The sequence below is a fragment of the Lepidochelys kempii genome, unplaced genomic scaffold, assembly GCF_965140265.1.
Source record: "Lepidochelys kempii isolate rLepKem1 unplaced genomic scaffold, rLepKem1.hap2 scaffold_37, whole genome shotgun sequence".
Lineage (NCBI taxonomy): Eukaryota > Metazoa > Chordata > Testudines > Cheloniidae > Lepidochelys > Lepidochelys kempii.
The window spans coordinates 556,755-573,341 of NW_027333638.1; the positions used below are offsets into that span (position 1 = coordinate 556,755).

The 16,587-nt window shown below is 48.4% G+C and overlaps 1 protein-coding gene and 2 non-coding genes across 3 annotated transcripts in view; all 3 read right to left on the reverse strand.

Annotated features, from left to right (window-relative positions):
- LOC140904590 (uncharacterized) overlaps positions 1–16,587 on the reverse strand; it is a 565,656-nt gene that overhangs the window by 234,473 nt on the left and 314,596 nt on the right. Inside the window, 1 exon segment of the mRNA XM_073327022.1 lies at positions 8,186–8,198. Within this exon segment, the coding sequence (XP_073183123.1) occupies positions 8,186–8,198 (13 nt within the window).
- TRNAE-CUC (transfer RNA glutamic acid (anticodon CUC)) lies at positions 408–479 on the reverse strand. Its single transcript has one exon. It is a non-coding gene; the product is annotated as a tRNA-Glu (tRNA).
- Positions 10,507–10,579, reverse strand: TRNAM-CAU (transfer RNA methionine (anticodon CAU)). Its single transcript has one exon. It is a non-coding gene; the product is annotated as a tRNA-Met (tRNA).

Consider the following 16,587-nt stretch of genomic DNA (forward strand, 5'->3'; position numbering starts at 1 on the left):
GATGGTTACTTCCAAAGATTGGTATATAGAGTGGGATGAAAGTTTTTTGAGTGAATATTTTATTTGCTGAAAGAATTTGGTTGACCCCAAATGATTTTTTGGTTTTGTTTCAGCAAGAAAACTGACATCTTGGGTCAACCTGAGTGTCTATTACTGTTGTTACAACATTGGTTAGGCTAGCTAGAAAGGGGGAACAAGAATTTGCACCTGTCTATTTGTGGACAACGAAGTGCACAGTGGAAACATGCCCATATTCTGCTCCTAGTCAATGGGAAGCTTTGATTTTGATATGGTCTCCAAAGCCCTTGCCAAGATCACGTAGAAGGTGGGGGAGTCAGGGAAAAACCGTCAATTTGTTCAAATTGCAAGAGAAGAATAAATTAAGGTGTTTTGCTGTAAAGTCACTTTTCCCTGACTGGGAATTGAACCCAGGCCGTGGTGGTGAGAGCGCCAAATCCTAACCACTAGACCACCAGGGAGAAGATGGGGCTGTTGTTCTTCTCAGCTGTGCTACACTTCCTTAGGCTATTTTCTCTCCAATTTCTGAAGCTGCTCCTTTGTCCATTCCCTGAGCGGCTAAGAGCAGAGCGGGCAGGAACCCCTGTGCTCAGGGTCACAACCTGAGCCCAACCCAAGCCACTGAAACAAACTCAAATGATGCGTCAGCTTCCTCCACTAGGATCACAGAGCAACACAAAGAAAACCCAGGAGGAACAATCCTCCTCTGCCTTCACTGACCCCATTGCAACCCTCTCAGCAGCCGACCTGGACATTGAGCTGACAGGAACTTTGGCATAGAGAGCAAGGGAGGGAGTTTGCTCCCCCTCTTTGTCAGCTGATTGCATTCTGACTCCATGTAACGGGGCTCTGAGCTTTGCCATCTTCTGAATTCTGTGTCCTAACTGTGATCATCCGCCCTTCCTTCAGTTACTTTGGGTTCTGCTGTTGTTCACCATTTCTGAGTGGAGATTTTAAATCACGGCTGTTTCTTTGTTAGCATGTCATGGGCTATTAGCAGTAGGAGGAAAAATCACTTTTTGTAGTGGTAAACAGGGTGGCCCATTTCAAACAGTTCTCTGTGAGTTCAATCCTTGAGGGGGCCATTTAGGGATCTGGGGCAAAAATTGGGGATTGGTCCTGCCTTGAGCAGTGGATTGGACTAGATGACCTCCTGAGGTCCCTTCCAACTCTGTGATTCTGTGAAAGGACATGTCAGAGGGCAGGGGACTTGACAAAGCCCTGGCTGGGATGATTTAGTTGGGGTTGGTCCTGCTTTGAGCAGGGGGTTGGACTAGATGACATCCTGAGGTCCCTTCCAACCCTGATCTTCTATGATTTTAAGGCAACCCCCATCTTTTCATGGACTCTGTATATATCTCTTCCTGCTGTATTTTCCACTCCATGCATGTGATGAAGTGGGTTTTAGCCCAGGAAAGATTACGCCCAAATAAATTTGTTAGTCTCCAAAGTGCCACAAGTCCTCCTCATTGTTTTTGCTGATACAGACTAACACGGCTACCACTCTGAAAGGAAATCAAGCCACTAGGCAGGCGGAAGAAGAAGCGGAGAGGGATGCGGTGGGGTAAATGAAAGCAGAGGAGGATTGTTCCTCTTTTGTGTTCCTCTTGGGATTCTGATGGAGGAACCTAAATCATAATTCGAGCTTGTTTCAATGCTTTTCCTTGAGCTCAGGTTATGAGCACAGGGGTTCCTTCACTCTCTGTTCCTGTCCCCTCTGAAATGGGGAATGGACCATTTCACAGAATCATAGAATATCAGGGTTGGAATGGATTTCTTTAACTGGAGAGCAAGTAGCCTTAGAAAGCATAGAGGAGCTGAACCAAAAATCCCTACATTACCCCCCCTTATGGTCTACTGCAGGGATAGTCAACTATTTTTTGTCAAGGTCCAAAATCTCTGTCAAGATACGATCAAGGTCCAGACTCCAGAGAAAATAATTTTATTTACTTATTATTATGATTTTTAAAAAGATTTCAGGGTCCATTAAAAATTTCTGGCTGTCTTGAGTTGGCCCATGGTACACCTGTTGAGTACCCTTGGTCTACTGGTTAGGAGTCTCCTTGATGCTGCCTTGGTTCCATCCTCAGTCAGGGAAAGAAACTTCTCGACACAATTCTCCATTCAGTCTTCACTGCAAATTAAAAAAAACCTCAGAACTTTCACCCCAATAGCTTATTATCTGGCCGTTTTCTGCCCTGTCCTGTATAAACACCAAAAGGGGCCTTTTTAAAAACCAAAGACTTTGAGATGGGGGCGAACTGGCTGACTCCAGCTGCCTATCTCTATTCACTTGTGTGCTGAATTGAATGAATCTCTTTGGATATACAGCAATCGTGAAGCATAAATCTGCTTCAGTGGATATAGTAGAAGCGATATTGCCTAAATAACACCTGGCTTTTTTCAAAACCAGCAATAGCCACGAGAGGTCCCAGAATCATCTGAGATTGCCTCCAGCTGACAAAGGGCCCATTTTTCAGCTAGGAATTCAACTTCTTTGTTCCCTTTTCTCTGCTTTGAGTCTCTTTCCGCTTGTCTCAGGTAGTGTGGCGAGCAAACGCGCAGGTGGGTGAGATAATATCTTTGACTGGGCCAGCTTCTGTTGGGGACAAAGACAAGCTTTTCTGGGACCTGCATGGCTACAACTACATAGCAAATGCTCATAAGCCATGAATTAGTTCTTCTTTCACACTGGAATGCATCACTTTTGGTGTGACACCAAGAAATTATTTATTAGCCCGTATAACCATTTCTTCTCCACATGTTGAGATTATCTTTTGACTGTAATGCCATCCTGTATTAAAATTCCAAATGGTCAATTAGCAAGCACCAAAATAAAGAACAGCCAATTATTAATCTGCCTCACCCCTAGCCTTGCCCAGGATCTCTGCATTGGTTTAGAAAATATTTTCGCATAGATATTTGCAAATTGGGAAGTTTTAAATTGTGTCAGCTTCCGTCTAGAAAGAGAGAGTGGTAAGCTAAATTGCTCCAACAGCGATTTCCCCATCTATGTGAGAGAAAGAATTAGAAAGAAGTAAGGAAAGTGAATCCAAGGTAAATGATTCTGACCTTTCCTTTGAAATGCTCGGTGCAATAAATCAGTGAATATTCCCATAAGTAAACTCCTGTAAGTGACAGAAAGGAGGGCATGGGAAAAGGCTGTCAAATGTTGTGTTAAACTTTAATTCATGAGCAAAATTGTGTGGCCATTAAATTACAACCCTAAAATATCGTAAAAGGAAAGAAAAAGGAACAAAAAGTGTGGGAAATACGGGTGTATTTCAGCAAAGGACTTGGAATGGAGGAAGACCAAAAGTGATCAGTCGGGGGAAAAGGCACTGTTTTTGCCTAGTTTTAAGTCAGGGATATTTTGCGTGTGAAGCAAACTTGATAACCACCACACTACACTACAATCCATTGCAGAAACCAGTTGTGCCCAGCTTTGGATGTCCCCTTCTAAGGCTTTCTCAGCTGCCAGTGTATATCCGCTCCCTCAGTTCCCCTTTGAAGAACAGGACAACAAAGAACTTACTTTCCAAACTCAGACAGGCATCAGAAAAGCTGCAATGTCTCATCCAATTTGCCCTTCTCACAATGAGGCCAAAACGCAGGCAAATCTCGTAAGCAAGAAACCTCACATCCACTCCACTTCTCCATGGACATTTCCCTGCCAGCTCCTCGGGAGCAACCAACAAGACAAGAAACCAAAATGCAGTAAAATCAAGGGCACGTTTCCCACCACAGGTTTCACTGACTGCGAAGGGTCATGTAGAAATGTTTTGCCTTTTCATACCTGAAGACTTGGTTATTCTCTCCTTCCCTGAACTGGAATGGAAAGCGAGGAGATAGGTGTGAGAACAAGAACTCCTAAGCAAAGGAAACAAGGCACCCAGCATATAACCCATCAGCAGGAGATTAAAACCTGGGCTACACTACACAGTTAGGCCCGCCGACAGCATTTTACGTTGTCCTAATTACCTCACGGTGCACGCTACAGCCTTGTCCCATCTATGTAAGTGCCCTGCTACACCCACATAGTAACTCCAGCTCCTCAAGAGGCACGGGGATTGTGTTGGGGTCCTTAGGACAACCCAGTGTCTGTGTAGACACTGCCTTACTCACAGGGGCTGCTGGCTGTCTTGCCAATGTCATGGCTTCCGGCTGGCTCCCTTCATGGCTGCCCTCCGCTCCCTGATCCCAGCGGGGCTGCACCTGCCTGGCTCCTCGCGGGACTGCTGCACGAAAGCTCCCGGCTCCCAGCGCAGGGAGCCGAGAAGCCTGAGCACTTGGCCCCCGCCCCCACTCCTGGCTGGGAGCAGGCAGGCAAGAAGCCCAGGTGGCCGGCTCCCACTCCAGGGAGGAGGTGGGGAGTCAAGAGCCCAGGGGGCAGCTGGGCTCCCAGTGGGCAGCTGCGCAGAGTGAAGAACCCCGTTTCTCAGCCCCCCCACACTGCCCCTCTTCATTCGGTGGAAGCACTCCTGGTGAAGACACACTCCGCCGACAGAAGGAGGGGAGTGGGGACAAACTCAAATTAAGCTTCCGCTTCCTCCATCACGATCACAAGAGAAACTGAAAGAAAACTCAAGAGGAACAAGCCTCCTCTCCTTTCATGCGCCCCCATCACAACCCTCCCTGCTTTGTTTTCTGCCTGCATTTCCTTTTGAAACTGCAATGGCTGCTCCAGAAAACGGTCATGTCTCTGAATTCACAGCAACATCCTGAGGATGATAAAAGTATGAAAGAATTCACGGTCCTTTATGACATAATAATAATTAATACATTATTATTTGTATTGCAAGATTAATCTTTCCGTTTTGCAGATTCAGCTCCACATTGATTCTTGTTGCTCTTTGCAATGTATCTATCTATCTTGGCAACAGTCTTTGCTGTTGTTTCAGGTGGAGCACTCAGCGTGTTACGTTTTTCTGACAATCTGTGTCTCGAAAATTCTAGCCAATATGCCTGGAACTTCATAGAATCATAGAATATCAGGGTTGGAAGGGACCTCAGGAGGTCATCTAGTCCAACCCCCTGCTCAAAGCAGGACCGATCCCCAATTTTTGCCCCAATCCCTAAATGGCCACCTCAAGGATTGAACTCACAACCCTGGGTTTAGCAGGCCATTCCAAGAACTGTCAAAGTATGAAGGAATTCCAGGTCCTTTTTTATATTACCATTTATCAGTCGTTATTATTTGTAGAGCAAAGATTAATCTTTCATTTTTTTAGATCCAGCTCTACGCTGATTCTTGTTGCTATTTGCCATGTATCTATAGCTATCTAGCTATAAAGGCAACCGGTTTTTGCTCGTTTCTTTGTATTTGTACACTGCAACTTTTCAGCCCAAGCCACATGACCCTGATTAATGTGACACCAGCCAGCCATGGGTGATTCATTGCACTGTAGACATATCCCAACGTTATGTCTCCACAGCGATTAAAACACCCAGGGCACCTGTCTCAGAGCCCGGGGCAGCTGACTCAGGCTTCTGGGGCTGCAGCTGCAGGGCTATAAAATGACAATGGAGACAGATGGGCTTGAGCTCAATCTCTGAGGTCCCATGAGGGGTGAGGGTTTCCAAACCCAGGCTTCAGCAGGAACACCAGTATCTGCACCCCACTTTTCAGCCCCACAGCTTGAGCTCCAGAAGCCCACATCAGGTGACCCAGGCCAGCCCTGCTGCCATCTTTATCCCAGGAGAGAGAGACTCTACGGGGACGTCTCCATTGCAGTGTCAGCCCAGGGCTGGCAGGCTGTGCTCAAAGCAGCACCCTGGAAGCCCCATAGTCACCACTCTCATAGAATTAAGGTACGATTTGTACAGAGTCGGCCTGGTGAGCTATCATTGTAAAAGTCGTGATCTGTTGAAGGCTAATACCTGGGTGGATGGTGTGCGCTAGGCTTGTCTGGGAAGTGGTGGAGTTTTGCTCTGGGTGCGTCACTGAAATATGTGATGAGGCTGGGAAATGGCCACCGCCAGCCTTTCCGGTGTGACGCTGGAGGAGCCAGACTCGCTGCTGGCCCAGTGAAGGTATCCACGCTCCCAAGGACTCTCCCAGGAACCGTGTACAATGCGGACTCCTCCGAGACAGCCCGGAGACAATGGACACTGCTTGACTCACATCAAGGCAGAGGAACTTCCTAACAAGTTGGAAGAAATTATGAAAGAGGGGAAGAGACGTCATGACTTGGCCTCTCTCCCCCGCAATTCAACACCTTGCAACACATCTGGAGGACAAAGACTGAACTGAAATAATTCAGAGATCAGAAGAGAAGAATAATAATCCATTCAAATCAACGTCCCCAAACAGACTAGTATTGGTTTCTCAGGAGAAAACTTTCCATGTGGGGGATTTTGTTTTCCCACTCAGACCTTGCCAAGGGAAGCAGAGAGAAAATCTTTGACTTGCCTCCTTCAGAACGCTTGGCCTAGACACTCTAGCTGTGGGTCACTGTCGTGGCCTTGCTGAGAACAGGGGCATTTTAATAATTTGCAGAGGTCCCAGGGTGTTTGGGGGAGATTATGAGGCTATTACCTTTTGAGATAAAAGCTAAGAAATACAGAACGAGACAATTCTTTCATACATCTGGCCTTTAGACATATTTCATTTAAAGCAGGGGGTCTAACATGCTGTGAGAAAGTGGAAATGTTGGAAGCTCAAATAATTCCGTTTTTTCTAGGTCTTGTGCGTGTGTAAATGGCACAACATGTTAATTTATAAGCACATGGTTCTTAATTTCGTTAAATATATTGTGGTGTGTTAACTATATCAAGTGGGTTGTACAACACAATGACTTTTCCATGCGTTGCCCAAAACATATTTTTAGTATTATTTACATGCACCGAACTCCTTGAACATAAAGTTGTTTATTTCATTCCTGTGCAGTGTGTTGGTAGCTCAGTTAATTGAGTTTATTGTCACTCTGTGTGTGTGTGAGGTACAACACGATAATTTAGTGATGCTGAAAACGTTCCCTTCTCCCTCCGGAACTGCCTTGGAATCACCTTCCCTTTGTAGATTAATCTACTCCTGTCAAGGTTCCTCCCCCAGTCTGAACTCTAGGGTACAGATGTGGGGACCTGCATGAAAAAAACCTCCTAAGCTTATCTTTACCAGCTTAGGTCAAAACTTCCCCAAGGTACAGAATATTCCCCCCGTTGTCCTTGGACTGGCCGCTACCACCACCAAACTAATACTGGTTACTGGGGAAGAGCTGTTTGGATGCGTCTTTCCCCCCAAAATACTTCCCAAAACCCTGCACCCCACTTCCTGGACAAGGTTTGGTAAAAAGCCTCACCCATTTGCCTAGGTGACTACAGACCCAGACCCTTGGATCTTAAGAACAATGAACAATCCTCCCAACACTTGCACCCCCCCCTTTCGTGGGAAATGTTGGATAAAAAGCCTCACCAATTTGCATAGGTGACCACAGACCCAAACCCTTGGATCTGAGAACAATGAAAAAGCATTCAGTTTTTTACAAGAAGACTTTTAATAAAAAATAGAAGTAAATAGAAATAAAGAAATCCCCCCTGTAAAATCAGGATGGTAGATATCTTACAGGGTAATTAGATTCAAAAACATAGAGAACCCCTCTAGGCAAAACCTTAAGTTACAAAAAAGATACACAGACAGAAACAGTTATTCTATTCAGCACAATTCTTTTCTCAGCCATTTAAAGAAATCATAATCTAACACATACCTAGCTAGATTACTTACTAAAAGTTCTAAGGCTCCATTCCTGGTCTATCCCTGGCAGAAACCAGCATACAGACAGCCCCAGACCCTTTCTTTCTCTCCCTCCTCCCAGCTTTTGAAAGTATCTTGTCTCCTCATTGGTCATTTTGGTCAGGTGCCAGCGAGGTTACCTTTAGCTTCTTAACCCTTTACAGGTGAGAGGAGCTTTCCCCTAGCCAGGAGGGATTTCAAAGGTGTTTACCCTTCCCTTTATATTTATGACAACTCCTGTGTCTGTATGAGGAAAATATGGTTTCTATGAAAAAAACTCATTGTTTATTTAAAAGGACTGACACCAAACGGCCACACTATGGGGATACAACACCATGAGTAAGAACAGGAGGACTTGTGGCACCTTAGAGACGAACAAATTTATTGGAGCATAAGCTTTCGTGAGCTACATCAGATGCATGCAGTGGAAAATACAGTGGGGAGACTCCTATACACAGATAACATGAAACAATGGGGGTTACCCTACACACTGTAACGAGAGTGATCAGGTAAGGTGAGCTATTACCAGGAGGAGAGCCGGGTGGGGTCGGGGGGAACCTTTTGTAGTGATCATTGGAATTAATTTGCAAACTGGATACAGATAACTTAGGCTTGAATAAAGACTGGGAGTGGATGGGTCATTACACAAAGTAAAACTATTTCCCCATGTTTATTTCCCGCCCCCACTGCTCTCACATGTTCTTGTCAACTGCTGGCAATGGCCGACCTTGATTACCACTGGAAATCAGAGAAAAAAAGACGAGAGCAGAGTGGTTTCTAGACACCCACCCATCCATCTAACACAGACACACAGACTTTTCTAAGGCATTAACTTTTCCTTCTCCTTTATGATTCTTTAATGCCTCTGGAAATACCAATTCCTAGAGGCCCCTTTCACAGAGCAAACAACCACAGAGCAATGAGAAAGCTGGGGGCTGCCAGGTTGTTGAGGGCAAGTCTCGAAAGGGATGCCCAAACAATCCAGCTGGATCCCCGGCAACCAGATGTGGGGATTAGCTGCACAGCTGTGGCTGCTGCTCTGAGGAGAGTGGCATAAACTACCTGCCTGTGGATGCAGCCCACCAGCTGGTTCTCCTGGGGCAGATGGTGAGTGGTTGGGCAGGGATGCTGCACCGGCTGGGGTCTGAAATATGAGCAGGGGTCTAAGGAACCTCAGCATCACAGTCATCAGGAGTCCAAGCTGCTTGGGGTGAGCTTGTGGGCAATGGCCCAACTGGATTGTTTGTGCATCCCTTTCGCCACGTCCCTTGTGATCCACCAGGGCTTGCAGCACCATGGAAGAGTACCCCTTGCGGTTTATGTAGTGGCCGCCCCGCTGTTCCGGGGCTGAGAGAGGGATATGCGTTATGTCTATCGCCCCGCCGCAGTCAGGGAACCCCAGTGCATTAAAGCCATCCACACTGGTCTGCACATTTCCCAAAGTCACGACCCTTGATAGCAGCTGATCAATGATTGTGTTGGCTATTTGGATCACAGCAGGCCCCACAGAAGATTTGCCCACTCTAAACTTATTCCCGACTGATCGCTAGATGTCGGGCGTTGCAAGCTTCCGCAGGGCTATGGCCATTCACTTCTGAACTGTGAGGGCGGCTCTCATTTTGGTGTCTTTGCACTTCAGGGCAGGAGACAGCAAGTCGCAAAGCTCCATGAAAGTGGCCCTTACGCATACAAAAGTTTCTCAGCCACTGGGAATCATCCCACACCTGCAACGCGATGAGGCCCCAGCAGTCTGTGCTTGTTTCCTGGGCCCAGAATCGGCGTGCCACGGCATGAACCTGGCCCAGCACCACCATGATTTCCCAATTGCCACACGCCGTGCCATCTTTGTCCATGTCCTCATCAGTATAGTAATCGAACGGTCGTCGTTTCCTCGCCCTGTTTTGCAGGGACTGCACATACTGCTGGATAATGCGCAAGGTATTTACAATGCTCAAAACTGCAGCGGAGATCTGAGCGGGCTCCATGGCGCCTGCACGGGTAATCCTGGAAAACGGGCGCGAAATGTAGGAGAGCAGAGTGGCAGGGGAAGAGGTGCTGTTTGGTTCGTGGTAGCCGAAGAAAGGCGGGAAATGGTTGTCTTCCGTGGTTTTCACGGAGGCGGGAGCCCAGGACAGACAACCCGGAGAAGCTCGGAAGCGTGTCACCAGCGGGAGAGCAGAGTTGGAGGCAGAAGAGTTCGATGAGGAAGAGAAAAAGTAGATAGTAGAGATTACATCGGAAGGGGAGAGGAAATGAGAGGCGGATTCATAGTTGCAGGAGAGCAAGCGGTGCACCGTCTGCTGAAAGCAGTACGGTGTCTGCATGCCAAAAAGGCGTGAAACGATTGTCTGCCAGAGCTTCCTGATAACATGCACCAGAAACACCCGCAAGAATGTTTTTGCCCCATCGTGCACTGGGAGCGTAACCCAGAATTCCAGTGGGCGGCGGGAACTGCGGGAACTGTGGGATAGCGATCCACGGTGCACCCGCTCCGCCGTTCGATGCTAGCCTCGGTACTGTGGATGCACTCTGCTGAATTCACGCGCTTCAGTGGGGACACCGAAGCATGAATGTCTAAAATAGCTCCCAAAATTTCGAATCAAATAATTTTGAACTTATTTCATACTGTACACGTACCGTTAGAAAAGTCTGTGTGTGTGTGTTAGATGGATGGGAGGGTGTCTAGAAACCACTCAGCTCTAGTCTTTTTTTCTCTGATTTACGTTAGAAAATCTAAAGCAGGGAGCAAGAAGAGTTGCCTTCTCTGAGGCTTAAACTCAGGACCTTCAGATTATGAGACTGATGTGCTGCCCGCTGCGCTAAGAAGGCTTGGAAGAGCTTTAGGCTCGGTGCTTATAGAACCAGCTGAGCAGCGGGGAACCAGCTGAGCAGCAAACAGCAGGACTTTGCCTGGGAGTTCACCTGGAGTGAGCCCACTGAGGCTTAAACCCTAACGACTTCTCTGAGGAATTACTGCATCTCCGGAGGAAGCTCATAGTAGGAAGGTAATATGGATGGGGAGTGTTCAACTGTTGTGACCTGCACTGGATGTGCCATGTTTGTCTTTCTTTCAGAGGACAGAAGCGACTTTGTCTGTACAAAGTGCAAGCTGGTCTCCATATTGGAAGAGAAGGTTCAAGGTCTGGAGCAACAGGTATCGACCCTGCGTTGCATAAGAGAAACTGAAGATTTCCTGGACAGACGTCAGGATATGCTTCTATGGGCACAAGGTTCTGAAGATTCAGAGCAGGCTGCGCAGCAGGGACAGGAGGACTGTGAAGAAATCTGGCAACATGTGACCTCCAGAAGAAGAAGGGGGAAAGTCCATGGACCAGCAAAGCGGACACAGGTAAGTAACCATTTTCATGTTCTCTCCACAGGTACCATTGCGGGGAGTGACCCAGATGATACGTCTGGGGGAAGGGAGCAGAAGGAGACTCCACCAGTTGAAAGGCATGAGATGCACTGTCCTAGGGTTGGGGGTTCCACGACCACCACTCCCAAGAGAAGGAGGTGGGTGGTGGTGGTCAGGGACTCTCTCCTCAGGAGGACTGAGTCATCTATCTGCCACCCTGACCGGGAAAAACAGAGAAGTCTGCTGCTTGCCGGGGGCTAAGATTCGCGATGTGATGGAGAGACTGCCGAGACTCATCAAGCCCTCGGATTGCTACCCCTTCCTGCTTTTCCACGTGGGCACCAATGATACTGTCAAGAATGACCTTGAGCGGATCACTGCAGACTACGTGGCTCTGGGAAGAAGGATAAAGGAGTTTGAGGTGCAAGTGGTGTTCTCGTCCATCCTCCCCGTGGAAGGAAAAGGCCGGGGTAGAGACCGTCAAATCGTGGAAGTCAACGAATGGCTACACAGGTGGTGTCGGAGAGAAGGCTTTGGATTCTTCAACCATGGGATGGTGTTCCAAGTAGGAGGAATGCTAGGCAGAGACGGGCTCCACTTAACGAAGAGAGGGAAGAGCATCTTCGTGAGCAGGCTGGCTAACCTAGTGAGGAGGGCTTTAAACTAGGTTCACCAGGGAAAGGAGACCAAAGCCCTGAGGTAAGTGGGGAAGCGGGATACCGGAAGGAAGCACGAGCTGGAGCGTGTGAGAGGGGAGGACTCCTGCCTCATACTGAGAACAAGGGGTGATCAGCGGGTTATCTCAAGTGCCTATATACAAATGCACAAAGCCTGGGACACAAGCAGGGAGAACTGGAGATCCTGGCCAAGTCAGGGAATTATGATGTGATTGGAATAACGGAGACTTGGTGGGATAACTCGCATGACTGGAGTGCTGTCATGGATGCATATAAACTGTTCAGGAAGGACAGGGAGGCCAGAAAAGGTGGGGGAGTTGCACTGTATGTAAGGGAGCAGTATGACTGCTCAGAGCTCAAGAATGAAACTGTCGAAAAACCTGAGAGTCTCTGGATTAAGTTTAGAAGCCTGAGCAACAAGAGTTGTGTCGTGGTGGGAGTCTCCTATAGACCACCAGACCAGGGGGATGAGGTGGATGAGGCTTTCTTCCGGCAACTCGCAGAAGCTACAAGATGGCACGCCCTGGTTCTCATGGGCGACTTCAATCATCCTGATATCTGCTGGGAGAGCAATACAGCAGTGCACAGACAATGCAGGAAGTTTTTGGAAACTGTAGGGGACAATTTCCTGGTGCAAGTGCTGGAGGAACCGACTAGGGGCAGAGCTCTTCTTGACCTGCTGCTCACAAACCGGGAAGAATTAGTAGGGGAAGCAAAAGTGGATGGGAACCTGGGAGGCAGTGACCATGAGATGGTCGAGTTCAGGATCCTGACACAAGGAGGAAAGGAAAGCAGCAGAATACAGACTCTGAACTTCAGAAAAGCAGACTTTGACTCCCTCAGGGAACTGATGGGAAAGATCCCCTGGGAGAATAACATGAGGGGGAAAGGAGTCCAGGAGAGCTGGCTGTATTTTAAAGAATCCTTATTGAGGTTACAGAGACAAACCATCCCCATGTGTAGAAAGAATAGTAAATATGGTAGGCGACCAGCTTGGCTTAACAGAGAAATCCTTGCTGATCTTAAACACAAAAAAGAGGCTTACAAGAAGTGGAAGATTGGACAAATGACCACGGATGAGTATATAAATATTGCTCAGGCATGCAGAAGTGAAATCAGGAAGGCCAAATCACACCTCGAGTTGTAGCTAGCGAGCGAAGTTAAGAGTAACAAGAAGGGTTTCTTCAGGTATTTTGGCAATAAGAAGAAAGCCAAGGAAACTGTGGGCCCATTACTAAATGAGAGAGGCAACCTAGTGACAGAGGATGTGGAAAAAGCTAACATACTCAATGCTTTTTTTGCCTCTGTCTTCACGAACAAGGTCAGCTCCCAGACGACTGCACTGGGCAGCACAGCATTCGGAGGAGGTGGCAAGCCCTCTGTGAAGAAAGAAGTGGTTCGGGACTATTTAGAAAAAGTGGATGTGCACAAGTCCATGGGGCCAGATGAGCTGCAACCGAGAGTGCTAAAGGAATTGGCGGATGTGATTGCAGAGCCATTGGCTATTATCTTTGAAAACTCATGGCGATCGGGGGAAGTCCCGGAAGACTGGAAAAAGGCTTATGTAGTGCCCGTCTTTCAAAAAGGGAAGAAGGAGGATCCTGGGAACTACAGGCCAGTCAGCCTCACCTCAGTCCCTGGAAAAATCATGGCGCAGGTCCTCAAGGAATCAATTCTGAAGCACTTCGAGGAGAGGAAAGTGATCAGGAACAGTCAGCATGGATTCACCAAGGGCAAGTCATGCCTGACTAATCTAATTGCCTTCTATGACGAGATAACTGGCTCTGTGGATGAGGGGAAAGCAGTGGACATGTTGTTCCTTGACTTTAGCAAAGCTTTTGACACGGTCTCCCACAGTATTCTTGCCAGCAATTTAAAGAAGTATGGTCTGGATGAATGCACTATAAGGTGGATAGAAAGCTGGCTAGATTGTCGGGCTCAACGGGTAGTGATCAATGGCTCCATGTCTAGTTGGCAGCCAGTATCTAGCGGAGTGCCCCAAGGGTCGGTCCTGGGGCCGGTTTTGTTCAATATCTTCATTAATGATCTGGAGGATGGTGTAGATTGCACTCTCAGCAAATTTGTGGATGACACTAAACTGGGAGGAGTGGTAGATATGCTGGAGGGTAGGGATAGGATACAGAGGGCCCTAGACAAATTGGAGGATTGGGCCAAAAGAAATCTGAGGAGGTTCAACAAGGACAAGTGCAGAGTCCTGCACGTAGGATGGAAGAATCCAATGCACCACTACAGACTAGGGACCGAATGGCTTGGCAGCAGTTCTGCAGAGAAGGACCTAGGGGTGACAGTGGACGAGAAGCTGGAGATGAGTCAGCAGTGTGCCCTTGTTGCCAAGAAGGCCAATGGCAAGTTGCAGTGGGGGAGGTTTAGATTGGATATTAGGAAAAACTTTTTCTCTAAGAGGGTGGTGAAACACTGGAATGCGTTACCTAGGGAGGTGGTAGAATCTCCTTCCTTACAGGTTTTTAAGGTCAGGCTTGACAAAGCCCTGGCTGGGATGATTTAACTGGGAATTGGTCCTGCTTCGAGCAGGGGGTTGGACTAGATGACCTTCAGGGGTCCCTTCCAACCCTGATATTCTATGATTCTATGATTTTGGGGTGTATAAGTAGGAGCATTGCCAGTAGACCAAGGGATGTGATCATTCCCCTCTATTCGACATTGGTGAGGCCTCATCTGGAGTACTGTGTCCAGTTTTGGGCCCCACACTACAAGAAGGATGTGGAAAAATTGGAGTCCAGCAAAGGGCAACAAAAATGATGAGGGGACTGGAACACATGAGTTATGAGGAGAGGCTGAGGGAACTGGGATTGTTTAGTCTATGGAAGAGAAGAATGAAGGGGGATTTGATAGCTGCTTTTAACTACCTGAAAGGTGGATCCAAAGAGGATGGATCTAGACTATTCTCAGTGATAGCAGATGACAGGACAAGGAGTAATGGTCTCAAGTTGCAGTGGGGGAGATTTAGGTTGGATATTAGGAAAAACTTTTTCACTAGGAGGGTGGTGAAACACTGGAATGCATTACCTAGGGAAGTGATGGAATCCCCTTTCTTAGAAGTTTCTAAGGTCAGGCTTGACAAAGCCCTGGCTGGGATGATTTAGTTGGGGTTGGTCCTGCTCTGGGCAGGGGGTAGGACTAGATACCTCCTGAGGGCCCTTCCAACCCTGATCTTCTACGATTCTATGACCCTCCTCCAGGAGTGACAGAGCCTGGCATGTGCTGGAAGAAGCGGGGAGCTCTGGTGCCCACAGACCCGTCCTGGCAGCTTTCTCAGCAGCAAAGAAATCAATTCTCCCTGCCCCCGAGCAACCCATCCACAGCTAGTGGCAGCATTGGTGGGGGGTCCCAAGCTTTGCACCAACGTCCACATTTCAGACCTTCCTCTCATGGCACTTTCCATGTGAATTAGGACAAGCAAGCTGGTGTAGCTCCATGGGGTAATAGAAACCAGGGCTGCAGGGAAGGCTTGAACTCACAACCCCAGCAATATTGCCCTTTGCACTAACCACTTGCACCCCTGCAAGGGCTCCTTGGACAGCGCTGGGAAGTCGGCCGTGATCCGTCTCTGTGGTTCGCACCTTTGCCTGGCAATTGAAAGGCTGCCGGTTCAAACCTCACTCAAGGTGTGGCTTTCCAGCAATGAGACTCCAGTCCATTTTAACAGGAAGCAAATCTCCTCTATTCTGGTTTAGCCCCATTTGACTCCTTCTGCCCGTCTTCTTCCTCCCCCATCGGTCCCTTTCCTTCCCCATTGGGGCCATGCAGAGGGGAGCCCCAGTCAGTCTCGGTCACCGAGAGGCTGTATCCCATAAGGGGAGGGAGGGGTCGCTGTAAAGCATTGATAATGGGTGGGGAGAGGTGTGCGTGGTTAGGGGGAGAAAGTCTGGAGAACTAACAGTGGGGCCCAGAGAGATTCCCCCACAGACTGGGGAGATCCCCTGCTGCCCACCATCACCCAGCTCTGGGAAGAACAACTTGGGATTGCTTGGGGAAGCCACCTTTAAAAACACAAGTGTTCCATGCTAGTTACATTTTAATAAGACCAAAGCTGCCTCAAACCCAGTGTCACAATCACTGGGATGACTTCGTCCTGACATTTTACCGGCCGCAGCCACAAAGCGAGTCAAATTACGGCTCCCGTTCGGCGTCAAGGCCCACAGACGAACCCAGAGGCTTTTCGTTCCTCAGGTTCTGCCGTCATTTCATTGCTGGCCTGTTCCGAGATTCATCGTTGTGCAAAGCAGCGTCAGGCCCTGAAACTGGGTGAGCCCAGAGCAGAGGCTGCCTTCATTTAACCTTCCAAAAACCAACCCGCCAAAACGTGGATTAGCACCCATGCTCCTCCAGCCACAGGGGAGGCGCCTCATCTGGGCCCCTGGTGCCCATGCTCCAGCAACATAAGACCACGGGGGCCTGGCTCCACCAAAGTCCGGGGCCCGGTGTCTCCCCCAGCCCCGCCTGCTGCCCCCGGGCAATTTAAAAGGGCCCGGGAACCATCACCGGCAGCACAAGGGGGCTAAGGCGGCTTCCTGCCCACCCTCGCTCCGTGTAACCCTTCTGCCCGTCAGAGTTGGCAGCAACAAGGGCCAGCTTCAGTATCTAGGGGATCCATTCCAATAACACAATGCAAACCTGCTTGAGACCCTACCCAGTGACCTGGGACAAATATGTACCACCCCCGCTGGGCGCCTCCCAGAGGCAATACTTCCCCTCTCGTAAGCACCTAGTCTGAGTGTAGCAAAAAGCCTTTTAATAACAGAGAGAAACAATGTGGCATTATG